At 41.7% G+C, this 27,603-nt stretch overlaps 2 protein-coding genes across 2 annotated transcripts; one reads left to right on the top strand and one right to left on the bottom strand.

Annotated features, from left to right (window-relative positions):
- Positions 1-119: 119 nt before the first annotated feature.
- mms19 (MMS19 homolog, cytosolic iron-sulfur assembly component) lies at positions 120-16,626 on the bottom strand. The gene is made up of 31 exons (XM_071461962.1): positions 16,431-16,626; positions 15,887-15,935; positions 15,385-15,485; positions 15,098-15,183; positions 14,851-14,925; positions 14,439-14,508; positions 14,006-14,134; positions 13,790-13,851; positions 12,775-12,861; positions 12,597-12,671; positions 12,175-12,252; positions 10,015-10,153; positions 8,641-8,795; positions 8,134-8,212; positions 7,598-7,723; positions 7,421-7,502; positions 7,093-7,190; positions 6,630-6,791; positions 5,716-5,871; positions 5,465-5,564; positions 4,717-4,819; positions 4,295-4,372; positions 4,070-4,196; positions 3,865-3,971; positions 3,543-3,599; positions 3,192-3,378; positions 2,972-3,054; positions 2,690-2,854; positions 2,281-2,340; positions 1,549-1,649; positions 120-1,325 (listed from the first exon to the last, which is right to left on the bottom strand). The coding sequence occupies exons 1-31, from the start codon at positions 16,516-16,518 to the stop codon at positions 1,295-1,297; spliced, it is 3,096 nt and encodes a 1,031-aa protein (XP_071318063.1). The 5' UTR covers positions 16,519-16,626; the 3' UTR covers positions 120-1,294.
- A 360-nt stretch (positions 16,627-16,986) lies between these two features.
- ubtd1b (ubiquitin domain containing 1b) lies at positions 16,987-27,042 on the top strand. Its single transcript, XM_071461965.1, has 4 exons — positions 16,987-17,783; positions 24,862-25,089; positions 25,273-25,430; positions 25,997-27,042. The coding sequence occupies exons 1-4, from the start codon at positions 17,702-17,704 to the stop codon at positions 26,246-26,248; spliced, it is 720 nt and encodes a 239-aa protein (XP_071318066.1). The 5' UTR covers positions 16,987-17,701; the 3' UTR covers positions 26,249-27,042.
- Positions 27,043-27,603: the final 561 nt, after the last annotated feature.

Here is a 27,603-nt window from a genome sequence, read left to right on the forward strand (position 1 = left end):
CCAAAGTCAGCCAAACTTCTGAAATGATTCAACATTGACTATGACAAAGCATCAATACTTGTTCACATAACTTATAATCTTCATTCATTAATGAACATTAATGTCAACACAGATAACTATGTAAAATTAATCTTAAAATTTCATCCAGTCAGTGGAGGCGTGATTCATGTAGAAGTGCTTGATTCTTGTCACCCTGTGAGCAACCAAAGGACAATTGGCACATCCATATTCCCCTTGTGTTTACAACTCCACCCAGCTGGCGCACCAGGGTGACACAAATCAAACACACCAGCCGTTGCTAAGACATTACTGCTCAGTTACACATTCATCCAGATGAGAACATAAAAGGCTATCAGTGCCTGCTGGGTTCAGTGCTGCCCTCATTTGGCTGTAAGTCCACGTCTTTGTTGCAGTGAAGTGAAGATGTCTGATGTTTTACAGTGGTCCCGATTCTCTACATGGTCATAGAGTTCAATAAAACAGAAAAATGTTGCCACAGCGGTTCAGGAGTCCACTTATCAACTGTAGTTCATGAGCACTGCAGTGACTTTCCCACTGAATTTATGTACTGCGTTTACTTTTTCTCTTCATATTACAGTTGACACATACAGAGTGCGCTCAACAAAATATTTGGAATTTTAGATCTTAAATATATTTAACTTATTTATATCTATTGATTACATTTACAAAACTCTTCCAAAATGTATCAGTTTTTTTTTCAATTTTCTTAGTTAACTGTCAGAAAATAAATCTGATGAAACTTATGTTATTTATCATATTTCTGGGAGATTATTTTATCTGTGGATCTGACTGAGTTACAGATCAAACTTGCGGCTCCAGTGATGGACAGTTCCTTTGTGATGCAAAATGCACTCTAAGTAAAATTTTTCAAATTATACAAAACCAAAATGTCTGGACACAAAGCCATGTGACCTTTTCTGCGATATGTAGAGAAAAAGACAACAATGTACATGAGACGTGTTACATATTCATATTAATAAAGTAGTCGTTTTCATTCTTTTAACTTAGACTACGCTCCACAGTCAGTCCATATTCTCTTATTTGTGCGTTCATGAAGACAGAGGTGCTCACAACAAAAACATTTCAGTAAAAAGGGAGAGAGGGTGGAGGGATTCTGGTTGGAAAGATGAGAGGAGTGACGGTAGAGGGACACTGGAAGATCCATATAGTGGATGGAGGGGAGGGGAGGGAGGGGAGGGGAGAGGAGGGAGGGGAGAGGAGGGAGGGGGGGGGGGGTAAAATGGGAGACTTGGGTTGTGTTTGAGGAGTAAAATCACCTTCCCCCAGGACTTCCCAAGAGGAACCTGTGAGGAGAAGAAGACAGAGACAAGTTGTCATGCAGAACCAACTATAACCACAGTGAGTGTTGTAGTCGTAACTGTATAGTTTGGGGGAAATTGTATGAAGCCTCACGTGAGCAAAAACAAAACTAGAACAAACTCTGCCGTGACATGTGATATAACGTGATGTCTGATTTGTTTATATCCTCCAACGTGTCTGTCTTTAACAGCGACGGCTGATTCTTACCACTCTCCTCGTGCCTGGACCGCTTCGCTCCTCACCAGCCTCTTCTTGTCGTCCAGAGGCCGGGCCAGAGCTCGCAGCACTCGGGCCCGAAATGGCAAGATCTGAAACAGTGACAAATGTTCAAAGACATTTTTTTTTACTTTTGCCATTACAATTTTGGATTAAAATAATCCCTGATGACAGGAATGTTAGTCGAGGTCAGTCAACACACAAGAAGTGACTTATGGCTTATCTGTAGTTTAAGGTGATAGAGCAGCTGAGTCAGACTCTGGACGCAGCACTTCAGGTGACAATTTCATATTTTGCTCATAGGCTCCATGTGGGACATGATTTTCATCCAGTGTCCAGAACCAGGCATTGAGAAAATAGGTCAAGTTCACTGTGTTGCAACATTTAATAATATTCTTATTCTGAGAAAATCATGACGACTGATACATGTGCACAAGGCTCATACAATCTGTAAATCAGTCTTCAGCCCAGAGAATAAATAAGGTCTTCTTTACTCTATAAGAACCCCAAATTATTTCACTGAAGAATCCACATTTATTGCACAGAAGTAGAGGGAAATTATGGGCTGGAAATTTTTATTTGAAATTCTTGAACCATGTGGGCTAGAAAGGTTCCCTTAGGGATCATTCTTATTCTTACTGTAAAAATTGAGATTTGGGGAAGGGATTTAACAACTTGACAAGGTTCTCAACCAGTAACAACATGATCAGTTTTGAGCTTTACCTCATGTACGGGGAAGCGGGAAAGGGCTTGGATGCAGCGCAGTGAGGCGATCCTGACACTCTGCGAGAAACGAACAAGTGTCAGGTGTAGTGTCAACAGCTCTGGCTAATTAACAGGTTCATTAACAGATAATGTGTAGCTCCATCTGATTAATTAAGATACAGCATTATTCTCTAACTGTGACTGTGTCCAGTATTTTAACAGCAGTATTGTGCTACTCTATGTGTTTTTATTTAATTTCCTGCTTTTTTCTGCACATTCTATTCTGTTTGCATGTGAATTTGGAGGCTGAGCTCATACCCTGAAATCACTGATTACATTCACATTTCCCACGTGCTCCTCAAAATCATAGCAGTCACGACAGAGAAATCAGTATAGAAAACACTCTCAGGTAGGATTTTTCACTAACCATGGCTGGACTAGAGATGAGGGCCAGCAACCTGCTGACCAAAGCCTCGAGCTGCTGAATGAGAGCTGGTGGCGGGTCGATGAGGACTGGCTCCAGACAGGACAGGGTGGACAGCTGGACGCCCTGATCGGGACACGACAAGGCCTCCAGCAGCAATGACAGGAGCTGGACAGGGACAAAAGACTTTACATTACTGTGGGTCATTTTCCAAAGGCCACCAGACAGCCACTGTCTGCAGCAGTTTAAATGCCATTTGAGTACAAACAGTTTCCAGTCACTCACCGCTGGTAGCTCAGTGATTTGAACCTGCTTTGGCAGTTTATTGACGATGTTGGACAGAGCCTTCAGGTAGTTGGGCTTCTTCTCTGGAGAAAAGACAGACAGTGAATAAAGTTAACCAAACGTAATGAAACGGGGACAAAAAACCTGCAGGGGGCGGCCAGTGGAAAAAGTCTAAAATCAGAATCTCTGAAATCTTCTCAGCAGTGCTGTGGCCTTGTACCTTGCGGCGCAACATTGAAGCCCTGGACCAACTTTGCTGAATTCTCGCTGAAGAAGCGCTGGCGGTACATGATGCGTACGTCGGCATGGCAACCACGGTTCAGAACGTCAGCAGAGTCGGTCATCAGCAGTGAGAAGCCGTCTGCTGCCATCGGACCCAGATCGGCATCGTCGAGCAGAGAAAAGAGCTTCAAGAACAAGAGTGTAAATTAAAAAAAAAAAAACTAAAGAGCTGACGTTTTCCAATCACAGGTGTTAAACTGCAAACTGACAGAATAAAAGTAGGTACATGAATTGTCATCAAACACAAGGTTAAATTAAATACAGGATATGAGTGAGTGACAGCCTGTACCTTGTCAGTCAGTGCTGTGGACAGTGGGTGGTATCTGAGAAGCAAAGCCTTGGCCACCTGGGGACAAAAGCAAACTCACTGCATTTTCTGCTTATTTTACTAAAATAACTTTATTCAATTATCAGTTAACTGAATTTACTGATTGATGGCTGATAATAAAAAAAAAGTAAAATTACATTAAACCTTTTTGTATTTTCATATAACAAATCTCTGACTAAAACCTTGAAAGACATGAATTTGGTAAAACAAATATTCTAGCAGCCTATGAGACATAATAATGCAAACAATCAGCAGTAGACATTGAAAACAGTGTGACTCTTACCCAGATCATGAGGGTGAACGCCTGAGTGCGTGCAGGTGAAGATGTTGAGTCCAACTCTCTACACACCCTCTTCATCGTGCTCTGAATTAGGCTGTCAAGAGAATCTCCTGAAGAAAAAAAACCAAACCATCACCACAGCTTTTATTTGACGAGATGAAGCTCTTAATTTAACGACGACAACATTTGATTCCCGTAACAAACTGACCCTGTGATTGCTTGTTGACCAGCCCAGCAAAGCACTTTGCAGCAGAGGTGTATGACAGTGAGTGGCTGCAGGTGCAGCTCATCTCTTCCAGCTGTGACAGCAGCTGGTCTATCTGGGGCACCTCCACCTTGACGACACAGAACACTGTTAGATTACAGCCTCAGTAACCCCAACCATGATTCTGAAGAATTTCAATAAGCATTAGGTGTTGAAGACGAGACTCACGCTGCGAGGTAACGAACACACGCAGCCCATGAGCAGACAAACCATCTGAGACTGGCTCCACGTGTCCCCCTGCTGCTTCTGGGGAAACATTACATCCTTCCATAACCACGATTTTCAGGTTACAGTGACTTAAAAAGTGGTGAAAATCTTAGATAATCAATCCCTTCATGAGGGCGGGGAAATATGAATTATATGAGGTATAAAGATAATAATTCTGCAATACACCTGCATTTTATAATAGTGTCGTCAATGACAAATATGTATTGTTTTATCTCATTATTAATTGCACCGTGAGGAAATGATGAGGAATTTGTCATATTTGTCATATAATATAAAGATACAATATTTAAAGAAAAGTCTCAGAATTTTTACTACATTCAAACAACACACAAAAACATACTCAAGTTCCCGTACATACAGACCTTGAGCAGCTGGATGTGTGAAGGGAAGGAGTTGTCAGGCAAAAACGAGACATCACCATCCAAGAAGAGAGAGACAGCCCTTGACGCCGTCTGTCCCGCCAACCTGATGACACAAAAACACCCCGAGAGGAAACCACACAAACCTCATGAAAAAGGTTTTCATGGTACAACAAATCAGAAAAGTGAGAAAACAGAAAGGAAAGTGTCACGTTTTGCAAGTTTGAAAAAAGATTTGAGAACTGATTTAAAAAACAAAACAATAAACATAAATAATAAAAGGTTGTAAAAACAGCCTGTTCCCATCTAGTCTCAGTATCACAAGTTCTCCAGATATACAATGGCTGCAAGAGCAGTGGAGACAATTTGATTTTAGTTCTGAAGCTTACGGAATAAATCTGGGTTTAAAAAAGATAAACTGTTGTATTTTTAATCATGCTCTAAACCTGTTCTTCGCAATAGATTTTAAACCTTACAATTGTTTACCATGATGTATGACATTTATCTGTACATGATGTCCTTGAGACACTACTTAAAAGTGCAGAGTAACACTGTCTAGATGTGTGTTGGTTTAAATCATCAGTTCTTTGCATTTTTACTTGTACGTGTGATGTTGCCTAGTGTTCCTTCAATTTGGACAATAATGCAGATTCTAACAAGCTTGAAATATAATGTTGTTGTGCTGTGTTCATGAAAATAATAAAAGAGAGCAAACCAAAAAAAACAAGAACGATGTAGAGACTGTACTGACATTGGCTGTAGCCTGGAGCAGGACGTGCTGATGACAGGCACCATAGCAGACAGGACCGCCTCCTCCACCAGAGGACTACGACAACCAGAGGACCCCTCACCTGCAAGACATGAACCAGTGGGATGTTGGTGAGAAACACAGAGCGTGTGAGGTCACCTTTAAACATAAACCAGGAACCATCAAAATGAATATTGATATTTGAGACTTGAATGAAGGATTATGGTGAAATCCATTCAGGAAGTGCTGCTCACCCTGCAGTGCCGCTTGGAGCGCCAATGAGAGCAGGCGTGGGATGATGATGTCATGGAAGCATTGCCCAGTCTCCTCAGTATCCTGAACCTGCTCTGCTATCCTCTGGAGGCTGCGACACGCCAACACCACCTCCTCCACTGAGAAACTGACACTACCTGAAAACAACAAGAAATGATTGTGTCACTCGTATGAAGTTATTTATTTTGGGGAATAACTAATAATAGCTGATGCATGTTGTTTAGGGTGGAACGATATGAAAAAAAAAATCATATTGCTATTATTTTGGCAGATTAGATTGCGATATGTGTCACTTTTCATTTTCACTGAAAAAAAAAAAAAAAGACAATGATGTGATTTTTGTTGGGGTCTGCGCCAAACAAGTATTTTTCCCTTACGTCTGGAGAATTTGATTTGCATTTTTCATTTATGGCATGTTGTGACTTCATCCAAAAAAAAAAATAAAAAAAATAAAAAAATGTGCATCTCCTGTGATTTGGATGCACTTGGCCATAGTGAAATTTTAATAATATTTCATTAATTTAATGTCATTTGACACTGGCACACTGCAGACGGGAGATTGGAAGTGTCAGCTAGCAGTGAAGCCACTTATATTTCAGCATTTGACTGGGCAACATCACTGTATACTTCCTGTCCTGCTTCACCATCAAATTCTTATGTCAGGAGAGCGACCGATAGATAAACACAACCATCCTCATTTGGTCATGGATGAAAACACTTGCGGCTTTTAAAAAAAAAGTCAACTACTCTGATGCACTGAGCTTCTTCTAATATGTTATAAGTTTACAAATTATTACATTCTACATTCTACATTATTAAAACTGAACACTGTTTACTTCATTGATCATGTGATAATGAGCGAGAGGCCAGAGGACCATATTTCCAGACAGATCACCTGTGTGTGCTGAGGTGAGGACCTCCAGGAGAACAGGCGTGCTCTCCCGTACAACACTGGGCTGGTTGGACACCGCAGCCAGAGCAGACAAACACCGCTGGCGCACTGCATGATGGGAATGCTGCTCAGAGGTTTCTCTGCTGTCGCCTTGATCCATGGGCTCTGAGCAGAGGAGAGAGAAGAGGTTGTTCAGGTTTTTCATTATAATAATTAAAATTATTGATGCCAAAACTGCCTCCACAAACACTCACTGAGAGGAAATATTTGTAAGTGATTTAGTCAATTTGAAGAAATTTCTTTTGGCATCAAAAAAGTTTTGAATACTAATCGGAGGGAAATCAAAAAGGGTCAAAATAATTTTAGAAACATTGTATAATACAAGTATTCATATCTGTGTAGTGTTTCTACATATCCCATATTGCATGTACAGATGTCATATTTTTACTATGGGCTCTTCACTTACCAGCAAACATCTCGGTCTTTAGTCTTGGGATCAGTTCAGTGATAAAAGCTTCTGGGTGCAGCTCTGCTAAGGCTCCAGCACACTCTACCACAGCCAGACTGGAGCCACAAACAGGACAAAGACACAGTTTGTATTTAGTTCAACAGTTTGATTCTGATGATGTCAGGAAGACAGAAAGAAAGAAAGAAAGAAAGCTAAAACTCTCTGTTTTACTGTTTTAATGGGCTGTTAAATACTGTAAGTACTCAATATGAGTGAGTGTGAAAATAAAAGCAATTGTGTGTGTGTGTGTTCGTGTGTGTGTGTGTGGTTTCCACCCTGATCTGACCTGACTCTGTCATCCTCCTCCATCAGCAGCAGTCTGGTCAGGTGATCTATAGCCAGCTCCACATCAGAGCCCAACAGCAGACCTGAGAGACAAAGTATTTGTAATATCTGAGATGGTGCTGAATTTCCGACAGAATCAGACTGTGAGCTGTAAATGTTTTATCTGATCGTGTCTCACCTGTTTGTTGTGCCAGTGAGGTGAGCATCGAGGTGGCCGTGATCTGCAGACTGGAATTAGTCTCTGACAGAGCTGAAAACACCATGCTGCACAGGGACTCACGGAAAGCTAACAACACTCTCTCTTCTAATGAGCAGGGATGAAACACAAAAAAACAGAGATCTGGGGTTTGTTTTGAACTTTAAGGAAAGTAAACTCTGTCCATAGTCTCTAGGGTCATGTACACACAGAACCTCAACTGTTACAGTATTTTAAACAAAGAGCATATCATTGCTTTTGAAGAGAAATAAAACTACAGCAAGCTTTTCTCTCTGCTCTCATTTTACACGATGCTTGACATCAAACAGATGAGAAAAAATAAACATGAGTTTCAGATATCCAGATGTTATCAGGATCCACTTTGAGGTTGACAAATAGTTCAATAATATTGTTGATAATCTTTCAAGAAAATGTTATTATGCGGAAATAATTACATCAATTGCATCCCATTAAAATCTGACATGCTGAAGTCCAACACTGATGAAAGCAGGACTCACCGTTCTCTGAAGACTGGCTGGTTTTTACTGACTGGATGAATCGCAGCACCACCTCCAGTAAAGTCCGTCTATGGGAACACTGGTCAGAGAGGAAGAAGTCACGTTTTCTTGTTAATTATAAAGTGGCTGGTTGCTATAACAAGAAAATAAGCTCAAAAAGATGGTGTACATGTTCAGAAGAACTATTATGATGTCTTCGCTGTTTCTTTTGACTTGTTTGTACATTTATAAATATTTTTTTCTCTCAAATTTTTTAAGATTTCATTTTTTATAATGAGGTGAGCTTTTAACATAAGGCCTAGAGGGTTTCTTACCTCACCTGCACATCCACTTCTTAGAAAAAACACTATATACAATGTATTTATTATGTTTTATGTATGCAAATGAAATCAAATCAAATAAATCAACATGTAACAACGTATGTAAACGCTCGCCATCATCAAACAGCCATAAAACTTGCTCATATTAAACTAAATGAACATCTGGATGTCAGTTTTATTTAGTTACCTGTGTTCTGCTGCTGTACTGCTCGATGAGAGAGGGCATGACAGCGGCTGTAATGATGTGGCTCGCCCTGTTGGAGGCGGTGCAGGCGGCCTGCAGCAGCTTGCCGCTGGGCCACACGAGCTTCAGGTCCGGCTCACACAGGTGATGTTTGCAGTCTGGAACAACATCACACTCACATTTTTCAACAGGATCACTGGACTTTTACTACAGATGAGATACTGAGGTGTTAGTTTCCTCAAGAACAGATGATGTATTTACTTGTTTAGCTGCTGAGTTGTGTGTATTATTAAAGACGTCTCAGTAGAGCGGGTTCCTCTGCCATAAAAAGCAGCTCACACTAAAAACCTCTGGATCCAGTGTTGATTTTGAGCATCTCACCTGCTGTTTAAAGGCGTTTCTACCCTGAAAAGAACAACTTTCTGAGGATACTTCTGGATTCTGATTGGCTGGAAGGTGCAGCTTTAGAAAACAGACAGTTTAACCAGACACCCCTGACCTATGTGTTTGACTGCACTTCTAAATTAGTGTGCCGGTATTTAACTGTAGGACAAGATAGAAAGTTCAGGCTTAGCTGAAGAGCTCGGAGCTAAGGTTATTTGTGTAACCACCACCACCAACCAAAAAATATGATAAAAGGCAGAATAATAGCTTTGTATTGGGTGTTTCTCAGCCCCTGCGTCAAGCATTACAGTCATGGCATGTACAACTCGATGGGTATCATCCCTTACTTAAAATAATGATACAGGGGATGACTTTTAAAAACAAACCAAAGGTTTATGATTACAGTAAAAAATTCCTTCAATGTTACTATTATTCACTTAAATGTAGATAACTTAATTATTTATCATATTATAATATATTTATGTTATTATCATTGTTATTTATGATTATTATTAAGTGGTTGGTAAGTTTCCTTGGCACTAAATTTGAGGGTGATATAATGTACAGTAAAATGTTAACAAGGCATATTGAACGTGAAAGTGTGAACAGTCATTGTGGTATAGTTTCCTCTCCATCTACTGAAGCAGCGCTACACTGCAGCGAACCCTCCCATTACCACAGTGTTGACATAGTTAGCTCATCAGTGCTGCCTTGCTGTTACTGCACCAGGACGTTTTAGTCAGCTGTTTAACAAGTCTTTTTCAGTTTTGTTTTTTTAATGTCATTCAAGTGGAGTTTTAATAAAAAATGACATTTGTATTTACTTCACCTGTGCCTCCCTGATCTTTTTTTTTTTTTGTTCTGACATGTTTTCTATTCACCTAAAGGGTTAAATTATCCTAGGTGACATTATGCATTTTTTGTTTTATTTTTCATTTTTATCTATTTATTTTTACGATGTATGTGCACTTATGTTAGATTTCAGCATTTCACCTTTGAGAACCAGATCCAGGAAGGTGCTGAGGGAGTCTTCAGAGTCAGAGTTGAGGACTGAGCGAGACAGACAGGAAGTGAGTGCGGTAAGAGCAGCGAGGCCTGCAGACTCAATCCTCTCACTGGAGGTCTGAAACACCTGCAGTGAAACAATAAAGGGGGAGTTTAACTTCAGATTCTGTAGATGTGATGATAGCAGCAGTTTGCAGCATTGGAAACGTTTATTTGGTGCACTACTGTAACTGATTTGTTAGATTTCATGTGGGATTTCACTGCCTGTAGTGTGAGGGTCTTGTCTAATTGTCCCTTAGGACACAAGAAAACCTGATAAACACCAGCATTGGTCCAGACTTCATCTTGTGTTACTTGGATTTCAAAAGCACAAGAAAGTGCATGTGTTCCTTTCTTCCCATAAACCTTTTTATTTTAGGTTCTTTCCTGAAGTTGGTTTCAATTATTTTCACTCCTGATGAATCATCTCTCAGTTCTTTTGTTATAGGATTTTGCATTTTCAGGCGCCTCACTGCCATAATCTGGTGCCACCTGTGTAATAATACTATTATTTTCATCTGGACAAACAACAAACTGGTTATATAAATACTGCAGAGATTAAACAAACTGATCCAAAGTTGGTTGATGTGAACGCAACCTTAAAGATGTTTCTTGACCACTAATACTCGCAAACTGCAGACCTTATTAGCCCCCAATGAACTATGGAATATTTCCCTAAAATTCTGCCCAATGTTTGCATCATTCATAAAACTGTGTATCGTCAAACATTCATAAATGTGAAGGCCTCTACTTGGTACATTTGGGAATGTAAAATAAATCTTCAGGTTTGCTTTATACCAGATAAATTGAGGGGGTCAAAATTATTAGTCCACATGGGATTTTTGCTTTCAAACCACACCTGAGCAATCTATCAGCACTGAACTCTACTTAAGGGACTCCAGTGAACAGGGCTAGTGGCACTTGAACACTTGATTGAGAGGGACTACTCCTGGTAAGAAGTAAGAAATAATTTCATCATGCCAAAAAGTAAAGAAATCAGTCTGGAACTCAGAAAGAAGATGGTGGATGCCATCTGCCATCTCCAAGCGTTTTGCAGTGTCTAGAACAGCTGTGCGTTACATCATTGCAAAGCACAAGGAGACAAACTCTGTCAAAAACAAACCTGGGCGTGGTCAAAAGCGCAAGATCTCCCAAACTTTGAAGAGGAAAATAGATGTCAACAAGAATCCCCGGATCTCAGCTAAGATGATAGTTGCTAAATTGGCCTCCTCTGGACTTGATGTTTCATGGAAGACTGTTGTGAGGGCTCTTCATTATAGTGGGCTTCGAGGTCATCAACCTAGAAAAACTCCATTGCTCACACAGAGGCACATCAAAGCCAGACTGAAGTTTGCCCATGAACATTTGACACGTGGGGATGAGTTTTAGAAGTCTGTCCTTTGGTCTGTTGAGACTAAACTTGAGCTGTTTGGGCACATGGATGCTGCATTTGTTTGGCCAAGAAAGAGAGAGGCCTTCAACCCTAAAAACACAGTTCTCACAGTAAAACATGGAGGTGGGAGCATAATGCTGTGGGGCTTTTTTGCTGCCTCAGGCACAGGGAACCTTGTACGGGTGCATGGGATCATGAAAAAAAGATTATGTTGACATTTTTGAAAAATAATGTAAAGACATCTGCTGCCTCTCTTGCTTTAGGTCGCCGCTGGGTGTTCCAGCAAGAGAATGACCCAAAACATAGATCTAAGTTGGTCCAAACCTTTTTGAAGGACACTAAAATCAAGGTCCTGGAGTGGCCCTCTCAGAGCCCAGATCTCAATCCTATTGAGAACCTGTGGCGGGAGCTCAAGGTTCCTGTCCATGCTCGAAAACCACGCAATTTGGATGAACTGGAACAATTTCCCATGGAAGAATGGGCTAAGATCCCTCATGAGACATGTGCCAACCTAGTTAAGAACTACCATAAGAGGTTGTTTTTTAGTTGTTAGTCAAAAAGGTTATACGATTGACTACTAATTGTTTTTTTTGTTTGATTTTGACCTTAAATGTGTGTGTGTGTGTGTGTGTGTGTATGTATATATATGAATTACATGTGATATTTGTGCAACAGACTGCAATAACACTTAGTTGTCATATAAATCGGTTTCAAACCTCTCTGCGCAGTGACGTCCACAGTCCCTCGAGGAATTCTGCCAAGTCCTTGTGTTCATATCGTGACACACAGGCCGTCTGGAAAATATAAATATTTAAGTAAAGAGTAGCCTGGTACCTTTACTTTTTTAATTTATACGCACAAGAATTTTTAGCTTTAACCCTTTACCAATAAATCACTGCATCTAACTAATTAATCACACATATAACCCTCTGCTTTTAACCTGTCAGCACCTTGTACTTGCAGTGGGCCCATGTTTGTATTCTTAAGGGAATATTAATTGTACATCATTCTCATTAACACAGACAGACTTCTTAAGGCTGGGAAAATTAGATGGGAAATTATGAATTAAATGCTTCTATCTCGCAACCCCACAGGACAGTGTTGGGTCCAGAAGAACAGAAGATTTGAGAAACCTCACCAGAGTCTGCAGCGAGTCCAGCTTCGCACTCTGAACGTCTGAGTCCAGCTTCTCAATGATGAGAGGCAACAGAAACTGCAACAGTGCAGTGATAAAGAGAACATAAACAAGCTTTGGACAACTCTTCTCAGCTCACACAAGTTCCATTAAACCAAAAACCAAATATAAGTGGTCCTACCTCAGCAAATTTCGGTGTCCCAGCGAGGACAGCCCTCAGCGCCTCAATTAGTTCCTCTTTGGTGATGCCGTGGGGGTCATTGGGAGGCTGGGGTGAATGGGTGGCGGTTAATTAAAACACACAGAAATCATAGATGCACATACACATTTTCACAAATGTAATCAGCAGTTATGCAAGGTGTCTGTAGAGGTCTGAACCCTGTAGGTCACAATGGACAAAAGCATCTGCTATGCCAGACTGTGGCTGTAACACAAGGTCCAATCCAAACAGTCTCACTATGTTAACACTTAGTGGCCACTGGCAATGTCAGTTCAATGATTTTCATTTTCTGAGATAGACTGCCCTCTGAGACTGCAGCATTAAGACTAGTATAATAATATAATGTTCAACTGATTTAAGCTAATGATACTTAATTTTAAAGGCACGTTACAAATCCAAGAGAAGAGGTGGTACCTTTAAAACCTGCTAAGTGAAAATAGTTTCTGGGTTTTAATGGAGAGCTATAATTTTGAAATTAATGTTTCACCGTGTCATACTGCTAGACAAAATTTTCCATGTTGACAAAGAAACAATTGCAGATTATTATTTAAGCAAACTGGATGACTGAAGAACATTAGTGTAGATGGGGATTTGCAGCTTCTTATTTTGGTTTAGACTGCTGAGAGAAAAATGAATTTACCTTCCAAAAAATATTGACCTTCATGTGAAAGACCAACAAGACATTTTAAGATTTTAGTGTGATTATGCATGTTGCAGTCATCACACTACACAGAATACACCATGTCATATAAACAGTATTGTGGTTTGCCCCAGAGTCAACAAACGATCACAAAGACGTGATCCTGTGATGTAGAGAAGGGTAATGTGCGTGAGCAGATGAGGAGGCAGTGGCTCTATTATTGTTTTCTACAGAATTCGTCTGAGGTCACAGGAAGTCGTGATGACATTTTTGTCTGCTACGCTCTCTGCTTTCATCAGTCCTCAGTCCACAGCAGCTGAGCAAACAGGGACTTACGGGGGTGAAGTCGATGGGGAAATAGCAGGACGTCACTTCAAACAGCTCCTCTGCGAATTTACCTGAGACAGCAAACAGGAAATTAATAGGAGGTCAAATAGATAAATACCCAATTAGCTCAAGTTCTGAGAGCCTGGATTGTAAGAGGGTTAGAAAAAGGTCGGAGAGAGACAGAGATACAAAGGATACAACAGTGAAGGTTGTATATGCTCTCACCTAGATCATAACCTCGGCTGATGATGTTCTTTGCAATCTGGAAGGCTAGCAGGAGGTTGCGAGGATCCCTCTCACCATCCATCGACTGGACAAAGCCAAACACAAAATCTGTCCCCAGACCCTTCAGTTCTGTGGATTAATCAAACAGGAAGACCCTGATTTATTCAGTTTTATTAAATATCTGACTGCAGCTGACAGTCTAGACACATCAATTTTGCAGAGCAATGACAAATTCCTACAAGGGAGAGGGTGCCAACTTGGAGGAATTACACCACCAAAAACATTTTTAGCTCTTCCTCAAAATCTGAGGAAGTTAGTCTGACCAGCAACCAAACCCACAGAGAATCCACTGTCCTAGATTAAAAAAAACAAAACAACGATACATCTTTGACAAGCAACCAAATGAAAAACCTGCTGATTATGTGGCTCTTACCAGTCTCTCTGGTCTCCATGAGGTTGATGAGCATGTTGTAGACGCATGATCTCTCAGCCAGCATCAGAGACTGGAGAAAAATGAACACAATATATAAGCTTTTTACCCACAATGTCTAGATTTAAGAATAATTAAGTCACATTTACCCACAAAGCATAATTAATAAAAGAGGAAGTGCTTTGCCGAACACAGAGAAAACAGGAACGACAACAACTCACAAGCAGCATGGTGAGATATTGCACAGGTGTGTTTTTGCATATGTCAGGTCTAAAGAGACAGATGCAGTTCAGATCCACAAACGTACAGAGCCTCGTGACAGAGAAAGACTTCTTTAGATATATTTCAACATAAAATCAGCTTGCTGCAACTGGAGCATCTTTGCTGTAACACAGTGTCTCAAATCAAATCTCACCTGTACATGAACATCCTGGAACAAAGACCTCAGCATGGACACAGCTGAGCCAGGAGGCAACACTGTAGATTTTGTCTGGGAAAAGCACAAACACACACAATGTTCATGTTGTTCTCTGATATCACATCTAGAACCTCTCAGAATGACTCTTAAACCTGCCACACAGACATTTAGTCAGTCAGTTCATCTTATGCAGGACGCTTCAGACACTGTTGTCACTAAAAATCTATCACAGACAGACACTCACCAGCGCTCTGAGCCCCTGTAAGACAGGTGGAGTGATGACGTAATGGTCCTTTAGACGGTTTTCATAGAAAGCAATCAGCACTTCCACTGTGGAGAAGAGGGACAGGGGGACATGCTGCTAAAATATCCCTTCCAAACAGGTATGCTACTGACAATGAAATGATGTTGATGATGTTATTCTTTGCTATGTTTTTTTTTTCCATTTACTGATAGCAAATGGAATTTTGCATCCAAATATCATGTTTAGAATTCTATTATGATACATGTAAAAGTAGAAACTAGGTGTACCTTCTGCCTCTGTAAGATTTCCATAGCACTCATGCAAAACCTCAGACAGCAGCTGGACTCCTCTGGCTCGAGTGTGAGGCTGAGAGCTCGTCAAACTCAGTCTACAGTGAAGGAAAACAGTGCAGAAAGAAATGAAGATGGATTATTTAAACAGCACCTCTAACTGAACTTAGCTGTTTCTTTTTATTAACAGAAGTCTGTCATGTCAAATCAACATTTTGGCATGGTGAAATGCAGCAAGTTTTTAAGGAGCAACAACAATGTTTGAACCTGAAAAAGACTTAATTTCAAAGTCCATCGAGGAGCCCTGTTATGGCTTGGTGATATTATTTAGATGAAATGAGTGTCATGCATCTGAAACCTCTTAACTCCCACCACTTCCATTGTCCTACAAAACTACAGAGATACTACATAAGATATAGAAACCACATGACACTGCAGCGTTGTCAAACTTTTATGTCTTATTGCTGCTGTGATGTTAGTGAGGACGTTGACAGCTCACCCCAGTGCTTCCACCAACTGCAGTATTGTAAACTGTCCATCTTTGACACCTGGAAATAAAACCAAGTTTAGTGAATTGTCATGGGCATTGATACAATAACCCAACTACGGACCCACACAGAAAACTAACCTGACAACACATGAGTTACCTGCAGATTAACCAGCAGCATCGGGGAGGTTCAAAGGTACAGAGTTCATTGACAGGATGCTTTTAGGCGGACATAAACACATCAGCTAGCAAGCAGCATGCGGTTAAACCACAACGAACTAGAAGTCAAATTACGATACTAGTCAAGTGACAGTACAATAAAACACTACGGATATATTCCGTGTGTGCTGGTATGCTGACAAAGTAAGCAGACTCTTTTCGCAACGTGTGTTTTTGTGTCATGGGGTCCTAACACCACACAGGATGTTGTGGCGCTAAGTTAGCTAGTTAAGCATCATGCCGTGTTGCGCATCGTCGAAGCGGCAGCACCAACAGCGTTTATTTATTTTATTGTTCTGGAAAGGTGTCAAAGAACATCACACGAAGACTTCTTTACCTGTTGCTGTATCTTTGGCCTTGCTGTCTTGTAGTCCCGAGACAAATTCCTCCACCAGAGACAGCAGCAGGGCACTGTCCGCAGCCATCGTGCCGCTGTACCTCAACTGAAACTACGCATGCGCGAAAAGTTAGGGGTGAAACGCCAAACTGGCTAATTTTAAATAAAGTTTTATGAAAGGGCATCGTTAACGGACAGTGCAGTATCAGTTTGAGTCATTGTGGGTTGTGTGTATGTTGCTTGAAATTTGACCGTTTACTGAAGGTTGGAATAAAAACCGCAACATTTAGGTTTCGGTGCTGCCTTCAAGTGCTCTCTGAATTCTAAAGAACCTCAGAAGTGCAACGTAGCTAAAGTGGAATTCTCTGATATTCCTAAAGTATACCATCTGGACTTTCACTGAAATAGAATGTGCTTTTGTATTGTTTTGAACGAAAAAAAAGTAAGTGTGTGTGATAGACCTCCGTCGACGCTGAATTTATTTGCAGCATGGTCGTCTTAACTCCTGACGTAAGGGAACACAGCACCTGCATGCGTGCTTACGCTCAAGCGTAAAAAAGTTCGGTGGTGCTAGCTCTGCCGCTAGTCACCTTTCACCAGCAGAGAGGGAAGTAACGTTTTAGGGGGGTTTAAAGACAAAGATCTGGAGACAGCGTCAAAGAATTGAAGTGGTACACTGAGGGCTGCGGGAAACCGTAACTGCCTACCACATCTGGGAGAAACTCTTTGTGCTGGGAAATGGTCACGACTGCGCGGAAGTTTGTGTTTACTGATGTTGTGGGAGCTAGCTGGCTGGCCCTGTTAGCTTGTTAGCGAGGTAGGTGCGCGCTGCTCGCACTGCTGGGCATCAACATTTACAACTAACCCAACTTAACAGGCAAGTCAGACAACACACATGTCGCTGGTTACATCACATCGTTTAAAAGCGGATGTAACGGCTGGCTGTTAGTTTGGCTATCAAACTCTTTGAACCGTGAGTGCGGGCCACCAGCTTTGAATCTTGTGGGGTCGTGTCAGACGCAAGTGGCTCGGATACAGAAAAGGAGAAAACGCACATCGAGCCCGCAGGTACAGCTCAGCCCGGCGCTATCACACGTCCAACCGACCCCCCCCCCCCCCCCCCCCCCTCCTTTTGCCGTTACGAATGACATCGGGCTTGCAACTTTGGACCTGCGACCCGTCCTCCCGATCGGACCTACTTCATCGTCTTTGTCCGTGATGGGCCCCCTGCTCAGCTGGTGAGACGCGTGGAAACAATCTACTGTCTGACCATGGGAGGATGCGTGGGGAGATACTGGGAGGGCTGGGAGGACACACAGAGCCGAGGCTCGTCCAGGAACGGTGGACGAGGAGGTAAGACCACTCTGTGTGTGTGTGTGTGTGTGTGTGTGTGTGTGTGTGTGTGTGTGTGTGTTTCAGTAAATCATATGAATTTATAAACTGCTATTCTTGCGAGACCCGTGCCTGTAGTCTTATTCTCCGGTGGCACTTCAAAATCATTATGGATTTGACATCTTTTTCCAATTCAGTGTGAACCCCAGCTGTGACAGAAATGGCATCTGACAGCTGCCCATTCCTGCTTAACTGCATCTATTCTAAGTATAAATGCACCCAATATACATTAAAGTGCGCAGTAAATGCACAAAAAAACTACTAGAGGTGGTTGAGACTCACTCTATCCAGATGTATTCCACTCCTGCATCTCAGGTGACCATTTGTTCTTGGGTTTCACCCCTTGCTCACCTTTGTTTTTTTTCTGTGGTGAAACTCTGACTGCTAGTAAACAAAGTAAAATAAACCGAAGTGCCATGCACACGAAGAAAACAGGACGCTGTCGTCAAGGAGGCATTTGCATTCACAATGCACTTCATATCATATCTTCTCACATAAAAGCACGTATCAGCATGCTTGGCCCAATGTGGATACAAAGGGTCAGCTCATGTGGGTTGATTAGATAGTGATCATATTGTACATATTGTACTGCAAATAAAGAAGAAAGATGTTTACAGGTACCAGTTTGCATTTTGGATAGGCAGTCAGGTTGCTAGAGACACATTCTTAGTTGTAACTGTAAATGCAGTGCAGTTACAGTCCACCTTGTATACTGTCTGCAAACAACCTACATGTTAAAGACCAGTGTGTTTGCCCCCTCAATGCACCAGTCTGTTGCCTTATGTATGTCCCTGTCTTGTCTTGCCAGCGCACAGAATGTAGGTCCCTTGTGCTATTTAAGTTGAGCATCTAGGTAAACGGTGCCATCTCAGACCCACTCCTAGCATTTATTACAGCCAAATTCACCTACACTACACCCACATTTGCCTGACATTGCGACTATAACAAGGCTGACAATTTTCTCACTCAGTAATTTCAAGCCTCACTCCTAATCCCACAACAGCAAGCCTCCTGGCCGAGCTGCTATCTTAAAAGTGGTAATATGGCGGCCCTGTGAATATAGAGTTAAGGATCAAGCAGGATATTGTGGTTACGAGGAGGTTACACTGATTCCCGAAGTTGCTGATTTGCCGATTATTCACATCAGGGACTTGAGTTCATGTCCATTACCTTCCCGCAAGATAACATTCTTCCAAAGATAAACACTGGCAAACTGCCACATTTTGTTCTTTTACACTTGTCTTTGATAGTGACGGATGGAATCTGGATTGCTGCTTCAGCACTTAGCAAGAGTAAATGTTATATTTACAACCAGACTAAACTGAATGACGCAGGCGCCGCACAGCTGAACTGGCAGACAGTCTGAATTTTTGCATAGTTTTGACCCCAGACAACAATGTCAGTGACATTTATCAGGGCCTTTCACTGTTCATTGGACTAATAGAGTCTGTGTGGACTGGCAGGTGTATGATTGTTGTTAGGAACTCACCTAGGATGCGTAGAGACCATCAGCTTCCTGCTGAGATGTGCCAAAATCTGTGCTTCAGTCTGTCAATCTGACAATCAACCAAAATGTTACTTTACTTTAAAGTAAAATGGTGAAAAGACAGTGATTTGTCAGTGTGGGACTTATTTGTATTTCGGCATATCTGGCACAAAACACGTTCCTTGATAGTGAGTGTTTAGGAATCTGAGTGTCTGTTATTCATTTGGATGCAGGTTCTGTCCCCTTTGTTTCTTACTGACGGAAAGTTTTTCAAATAGTCTTTTTCCAGCGGGAATTGTCTCCAGTTTACATCATAAAGTCAGGATGTTTTTAAAGTGGATTCCAGCTTTGGCTCAGGGAATGAATGAGACCCCTAGTCACTTCTGGATATAACCCAGGAAGAAAATCTACCATAGATTTCTGGAGTAGAATATGAACTTTTTAAAATAATAAATTTTCTGTCTTTGTTACTTGCCAAAGTGGCCGATGGACGGACTATTTAAAGTCAAAGCCTTCACAGCTGAGATTCCCTGGGTTTTGGCAGTGGTTCGTGGTAATTTCCCACCCTGATTGCTATCAACAGACACTCCCTACTAGACCAGGCTGTGATCAAAAAGAACAAGTCATATCATGTCCTGCTGCGTCATTGACTGGCTCCTCTAGCAGGACCGAATCTACCCTGCTTGACACACCCTCATACAGACAGCCATGTGAGAGGAAGAGGCCAGGTACAATAGAGGACTAATGTGGTCTGTCTCCATCTGTCACAGCATGGGTCTATTCATTTCAGTCCTCACCATGCAGGAAAGATTTTTGTCCTTATTTTCTGTGGATGAAACAGCTCTGTGACTTTTGAATTGTAATGCAACATAGGTTTTTGCCCCCCGCATCACATCCCCTGAGAGATAAAAAGCCTCATTTGCATCCTTAAGGCTGAGAGACACTCTGGTAGAATAAGCTCGGACAACACGTCCACTGTGTCTGAAAAGTTTATGATGTATCCTCTTTTAAAGCAGGAACCTTTCTGAAGGTCGCATGAGAAGCTGGTGAAAAGAGGGAATTATGAATTATGATCATATTGTTGTTGACATTATTAAACAGTTACAGTTACAGAAAAGAAGAGAAAGCGTTTACAGGCTGCCAAAATCAAAAATAAAATGAATAAATGACTCAACAGGTTTAAAAAATACATAAACATATAGAAATAATACATAAAAAATAAAAACAGGTATTAATGAAATTATAAAATGTGACATAAGCTGATATTTTCATTTGATTTGATCTTGTATTTATTTACCTTTTGTAGTAGGGCTGAATGGAAAAAAAAAAAATCATTGTGCTTATTTTGGCAGATAATGATTGTTTTTCCATTTCACTTAATGATGATGATGATGTGATTTTTCTTGGGGCTTTTACCAAACATGTTCCCTTTACTCCTGGAGAATATGACTCGCAGGCCGGGGCGTTTGTGCAGCACCACAACACTTACGGTGCAAACAATGCACAGCAAATGGATATTGGATATTGCACTTGGCCTTGTTGCAGTTTTGATTATATTTCGATTAAGTGTGCAGCCCTACTTTGCAGTAATTCCCATATTTATTTACGTTCCCATTTAAATTTCCATTTTATTTATTTATTTCACCTAGTTTGACAGTTCCAGTCCTCCTTAGCTGACGTCTGTGTATTTGACACAGCAAATCCTCACATCTAAGAAACAGACACCAGAGAACTTTTGTGATGTTAGCTTGAAAAAAATTGCATTAACAATTAATCCATTATCAAAAATAACCAACAATGTATTTTCAGTCAGTTCTAGCTTGGAAATAAATTCACAAAATCTCATTTAAAAGTAAGTTACAGGGGAGTCTATCTGTTCACAAGGGAAAGTTCAAGGTATTTTGGGTGCAGTCTGGTCAGAGATCAGTGAATTTCATTTTTTTTCTGATCCGATGAGAAGGTTCTCAAAAGTAGCATTATCGATGAGGACTCACTCAAGGTACAGAGGCCGACTTTATCTTTAGTTACAGAGAGACCGATGCACTGTTGCGGTGATAAGACGACCAGCTGCAAGGGTCAGACTTGCATGTGAGGATGTATGTCTGTCGCCGCTCCCGTGTCCGGAGGAAATACAGTCACACATAGATTCAGTCTGTGTCCGGCTAAAGAGAGCGCTTCCCGTCTATCCTCTCTCATGCTCCAGTGCATGTTCACTGATACTGTTTCAAGGAGGAACACAGGAAACACCCTACATTCATTATTTGCCTCATGTCGGGGGAATGTGAGAGGCTGTTAAACGTCTTTACAGGGCCAAAGCAACATCATGTGTTATCGCCCTTCTCCCAGAAACAGGTAATCCTTAAACAGCCACCAATGACTGCGGGCCTCATTGACGACTGCTGGGTGCGTTGTTTTGTTCGCATCCTCACATACAGGACCCAGAAGCCTTGCGTATGAACCTTAAAACTTGTTTATGACTCCTTTCATTAACACTCATGAACACGACATGCTTGGCCGTAGCCTCATCACGTGGCACTTGCTCGTGTGTCTCTCCGGCGTCACCTCATGTCTCTGTTTTGCTGTGCTACAGTTTGGCTCAATAAAGACAAGGCCATTCGATGAATCACTTCCCTTTGTTACTGCCTGCTTTTCATACACAATGTTCACATCCCACACTTATTTCCACAAAACATTACTTTTTTTTTAAAAGAAAAAAAAAATGTGCCAGTTTGTTGTATTGCATAGTTTTTCTTTGTACACACAGGTTTTTGGCAGGTGTTTTTATTCAGTATTCATTTGTATAGAGTTTAGCTCACATTTTAATATCTACAAGGAATCCTGATCACTGGAGGGCACAGTGAAAGTACAGTGACAGTACAGAGACAATACAAATGTAAAAGGAATAAATCGTTGGTATATTACCGAAGGAGTCTTCAGCTTTCTCACCTCTGCTCGTGTTGACTGTGCGGCCTGTTCACCTCTCACAGAATCTCCTCTGCAGATATCAGGGAATGTGTCAGAGATAACCGGTCAGTCAGCCCTGCCTTTAAAGGAGAGTCAGTGAAACTCTACAGCTGGAATCACAGAGAAGCTCACCATACAATTATTTTGGTGACTTTAAGGATATTAGATGACGTGTGTCTTCTTGACCCATCCATCCACCGCAACCTCTTCCCAACACGCACTTTGTCGCTCTTTTATTCTGCATCACCTGACCTCCTCCTCTCCTCCTGTCATAATTACTGCAGCCGCTAGACGTGGCCTAACTATAAAATGGATCACATTAAGCTGCTTGTACAGATGAGTTATGGGATTATGTTTTTTTGCTGGACAGTCTCACTAGGTGCCAGTATAGCAATAGTCTATATATCATAAGAAAATGAAGCTGAAGCAGTTTGTGGCTTAGTTGATTAGTTGTTTGAAAGAAAATGAATTGGTAATTGTTTTGATAGTCGATTTATCGTTGCTCAGAATCAGCTGATTCCAAACCAAAGTGTGAAGGTTTTTTGTTTTTCTTTGAATTATTTGATCCTTTTCTTCACAAACTGAACAATCACCAATGGATCAACAATATAAATTTAGTAATTAATTAGTAATAAAAATAATCATTAGTTGTGACCCTGCAAGAACAAGTCTATCAAGATATTGATCACTTTTGCCATTCGTGTAAACCACTGCAGCCTGCGAGTTGTGGGCTGTCTTGTATCAGGAGCTGGGATGACACACAAATGTTCCCACCTTGCCTCTGACACACATCTGGATATGTATTGCATTGAATTATCTGGGAACATGGACCAAAGCGTCACAGATATTGCACCTCGGGTCCTGCCACAGCACGTGTCCATTACCACTTGGGCGATGGTGAGGAAGTCGTTCAGCTTCAGTCGGGATTCTCTCTGCTCCAAGTGCTAATCCTACACCGCCCCACGTCCTCCAAATTACTTCTGCTAAGCCGCCTGCACTATAAATAATTTGTTTGAAAGAAAGGCAACCTCTTCGACGTGTGCCGTCTCCTTTATGCTCTTCTCCATTTTCCATCGCTCCACACCTCGCTGACTGGCATCTGTGCCTCAGGCATTTGTGAACGTAAGCTCAAGCCCGTTCAGTTGTTGGCATCCCGAGGCCACTGACGGTACCGTCCGACGGCACGAACTGAAGTGGCTGACGGTTGGCTCTCATTCAAAAACCTCTACTTTTGTATCACAGAACTATATCACAGCTTATTCTATGATAAATCATTGGGAGATCCATCATTAGCAGGTGACCAAAGTGAATTTTTAATATGAGGTCAGACATGTTCTGCTCCTGATGCCGGCCTGTTGTCTGTGTATAGGTGTGTGTGAGAGTGTGACCCTCAGGTATCGCCTCTACTGAAATAAGTGCTCTCCTGACCCAGTTGTGTTTTGTGTTTATGCTGAGTGGTGGGGAAACATGGGTAAGATTACAAACACAGATATACACATGCTTCATGTATATTGCAAACTCTGAATGACCTCCTAATTTTAGATTCGGATGACATAGTGAGGGGGGGTGGGTGTGGGGTGTTCTCTGTCTCTGGTGACGGCTAGCGTTTCTCCCGGACAGCAGCTCTGTTTATGACTGCCAAGAGACGAGCACTGGATATGAATTATATGGAAACATCTTTCATTTCAAATCATTCCGCTCCATCCTTCTGCAACATGTCATTAAGAAGATAAGATGTGTACATGTTGAAATGAAATAAAACAATAGTAAGTACATTATTAAAGGTACCTATGGAGCGGTGGAGGATGGGGGGAAGAGTGGGTCCCCAATACTTTCAACATGTCAGTGACACCCAAGGGATACACACAGTGCATTTTGATGAGAAACACTGAATGTGAACATGACTTTTGCTAACAAAAAAAAAAACCTCAACAGGGCACCTTTAATGTGGTCCATTGCTTTGCATGAATGTACACCTGTTGTCTTCAACCTGTGTTGGTGCGTTCAGGCTCCTTTCACTGGAATTTTGTGTTTTGTTTTTTCCTGATGTTGGCAGCTTGTTTGCCACTGTGCCTGTTTGTTAGTAAAGTTACTTCTGAGTTACGAGTGTGAAACATCTGTCTTCAGGTTTAAACATTATAATCGGCAGATTGCTGTGAAATTATTACCAGTAAAAATCACTGTATATAATCAATGCACATCTCCTATTATTTGTAAAATACAGATATTGTAGCATCATTGGATGAACACACAGGCTTGCATTTGTAAATGTTTGGCATTTTGTGCCACCATTTCTTATTTTCAGTGTTACTGCAGTATTCGAACCACTATCTCGTACACTGCTGTTCGCTGCTACCTGTTCATCCCCCGTTATGCAAATGACTAAAAATGTTTCATTGCACTTTGCTAAACACAATGTTGGTGCCTCTAATCAGCACTAATCATATTAGACCACCAGAAAAAAATATCAAGGTATTGAAAAACTTCTATATAATATAGTGTAGTGTGATTTACCGTGACTTAAACAACTCGTAGACCCTCTTCCTCTCTACCTATAACATCCTCTGTGGCTTTTTCTTTCCATTACAGGACGTAATGAGCCTCTGAAGAAAGATCGTCCCAAGTGGAAGAGCGACTACCCGATGACGGAGGGCCAGCTACGGAGCAAGCGGGACGAGTTCTGGGACACAGCGCCGGCCTTCGAGGGCCGTAAGGAGATCTGGGATGCCCTGAAAGCCGCCGCCGTGGCACTGGAGTGTAACGACCACGAGCTGGCCCAGGCTATAGTGGACGGAGCCAGTATCACACTACCACATGGTAAGAACAGAAAATACAGATTCACAAAACACACTGGTGGTACACAAAGTCATGAATCAGTGAAAATAGCAGGTTGATCCAGGGTTTACAGAACATGTATTTAGATACGCACAGAATAACCCACAGATCTGACAGGAGATTTAAATAACGTCTTGATCTCTTTTCCCCGACACCCCTCTCCAGGTACTCTCACAGAGTGTTACGATGAACTCGGGAACCGCTACCAACTGCCCGTCTACTGCCTGGCCCCACCTGTCAACCTCATCTCAGAACGCAGCGATGAGGACCCCAGTGACAGCCCCGAACCCCCCGTAGCACCCAAAAAGGAATTCCAGCTCAAGGTACCATAACGAGCTCCGAACAGACCTAATGGGTTGTTTAAATTTCTTAACACCCAACCACTGACGTCCCCAGCCGACGAGTTTTATATGTTTTGAGAAATTTTACTTTCTAGTTATAACATCTGATATCCACATATACACATAGAACCCTAGTTACGTATGTAACTTATTATAACATTGATACTGGCCAGTTCCAGCCTGTGTTTTACACGCTCCATCTGAAGTTCCTAACTTGACATCTGAATTTGAAAGCAGTTGCAGTCACATCAAAAAGGTGAATATAGTATCATTTGTAAATGAACATATAAACATTTTGCACATTTCCAACCAATTTAATGTGCTTCCAGAATCACTAATTTGAGGTTCATATTGTAATTTTGGGAAAAAACCTTCTGAAATAGCAGCGCTAAAACCAAATATTCAGTTTTTTGATTGAGTCTGTGCACATGGGACAGAAGTGAAAACAAATGTGGGGGATGATCTCATCTCAAAACACTTCCAGGCGGTTTTAAGTTCCTGTCTTGGTTTATCCTTGAAAGACAAGTTTTACCCGTGTTCCCCTGTAGGTACGTCTGTCCACGGGTAAGGACCTGCGCCTCAGCGCCAGCATGGCTGACACCATCGGGCAGCTGAAGAAGCAGCTGCAGGCCCAGGAAGACATCGACGCCACCCATCAGCGCTGGTTCTTCTCTGGCAAGCTGCTCACGGACAAGACACGGCTGCAAGACACTAAGATCCAGAAGGACTTTGTCATCCAAGTCATCGTCAACCCGCAGGCCCTCCGAGCCCCCAAGCCTTCACCCACCTCATCTGAATAGCTACGAACAAAAGGGGACAAGTGGAGGGGCGATGCAGTGGGTGGCAGACACTAACAGACCAGAGGTGCCTCCTAATGCTGGACTGAAATAAAACTGAACTGTGGAGGTACAAAACTACATGAGGGAGAAACTCTTAAGTGCTGCTTTCTTTCATCTACCACGTGTCGTATCTTTTTGGTTTTTTTTGGTTTTTTTTGGGTATGTTGGGTTGTTCTTAAAGTCAATCCAGTCACCACACTAACTCTGGAGATCATCTTCCCCTGGTCTATTTGAAACATTTCAAATTAAAGCAGAACTCATGCTAATGAGCAGCCTTTTCAACCACAAATACAATACAACTACAAAATGTGCATATCATGCTGCGGATGCAGAGACTCTGCCGCTGGCCTTTTTTTCTAATGGTAACTAAGTGCCAATGGAAGAAATGCAGAAGTGTGTGTGTCGGTTCTAAAGCACATTTCGACCAGGGCTGCGCTGCAATCCTCCCAACTCCACAGACACAGGAGCGGGAGCCAGAGAGTGTGATCCCGAACATTTCTTGTTTTCCCCTTTTTATTTCTTTTATCGAGGAAATAATGTAATCTGAGCTTTTTTGCACATTTGAAGATTATTACTATACTTTTGTGGTAGTTTGTGTGCCTTCTACATGAAACAAAAAAGGGTCAATGTCCTGAAAGATGCTAGTTTTACCACTAGATTTAGCCTTCTGTATTTTTTTAGATTCAGGAACTCTTAGATTGACCCGAGCTATAACTGCTGCCTTTTTTTTTTTTTTTTTTTTTTTTTTTTTTTTTTTTTTTTAAATGATTTCACGAACCTTGCTGACGGAACATATGGTGTGTGGGTGCTGGCGTGTGTGTTTGGGCAAAAGGAAAATGTGTTTTACCCATATGATACGTTTCAGTTTGACATAGCTCACAGAGACAAGACCCTGTTTCCCTGGTGTGCAAGTCATAGCTTTGCAGTCAATCATATCATATTGTCTAGGGAAGTACAAATTGCCATGCAAAAATGATGATCTTAAAAGCTGCATCATTGACCACTTAATGAACCCCCACCCCCCCCACACCACTAGGGGGCAGAACACAGCCCTGATATAATCAGTTCAGTTGCTCGGGGCACCTGATGAATGTAAATCCAGTGTTCACTCACCTTTTATGCTCTGTGGTCCAGCAATTTGAGATATTTGTCACATTTGGTCATTAGATGTTTGACGTTCTTCACCAGCATAAAGATTACTGAGAGTGAGCGCGTTTGCCGGAAACAGCTGCCAACAAGTTTTATATGTGAGGGCCATTGGTGAGAGCCAGGGCCTGAACATACGGAGCAGTGAACCAGAACAATGAGCAAAAAAA

This window comes from Trachinotus anak, unplaced genomic scaffold, assembly GCF_046630095.1.
Source record: "Trachinotus anak isolate AG129_WGS33_773 ecotype Australia unplaced genomic scaffold, CSIRO_AGI_Tana_v1 ptg000025l, whole genome shotgun sequence".
NCBI classification, from domain to species: domain Eukaryota; kingdom Metazoa; phylum Chordata; class Actinopteri; order Carangiformes; family Carangidae; genus Trachinotus; species Trachinotus anak.

Bases quoted from the DNA above. Each gene is read 5' to 3' on its own strand.
- mms19 (XM_071461962.1), bottom strand. From the start codon at position 16,518: ATGGCTGCGGACAGTGCCCTGCTGCTGTCTCTGGTGGAGGAATTTGTC. The intron at 12,253-12,596 runs GTGAGGTTTCTC...TATATTTTCCAG, and splicing joins TGGACTCGCTGCAGACTCTG to ACGGCCTGTGTGTCACGATA. The intron at 3,379-3,542 runs GTACAGGCTGTC...TTGTTCTTGAAG, and splicing joins CCACAGCACTGACTGACAAG to CTCTTTTCTCTGCTCGACGA.
- ubtd1b (XM_071461965.1), top strand. From the start codon at position 17,702: ATGGGAGGATGCGTGGGGAGATACTGGGAGGGCTGGGAGGACACACAG. The intron at 17,784-24,861 runs GTAAGACCACTC...TTTCCATTACAG, and splicing joins CAGGAACGGTGGACGAGGAG to GACGTAATGAGCCTCTGAAG. The intron at 25,431-25,996 runs GTACCATAACGA...GTTCCCCTGTAG, and splicing joins AAAAGGAATTCCAGCTCAAG to GTACGTCTGTCCACGGGTAA.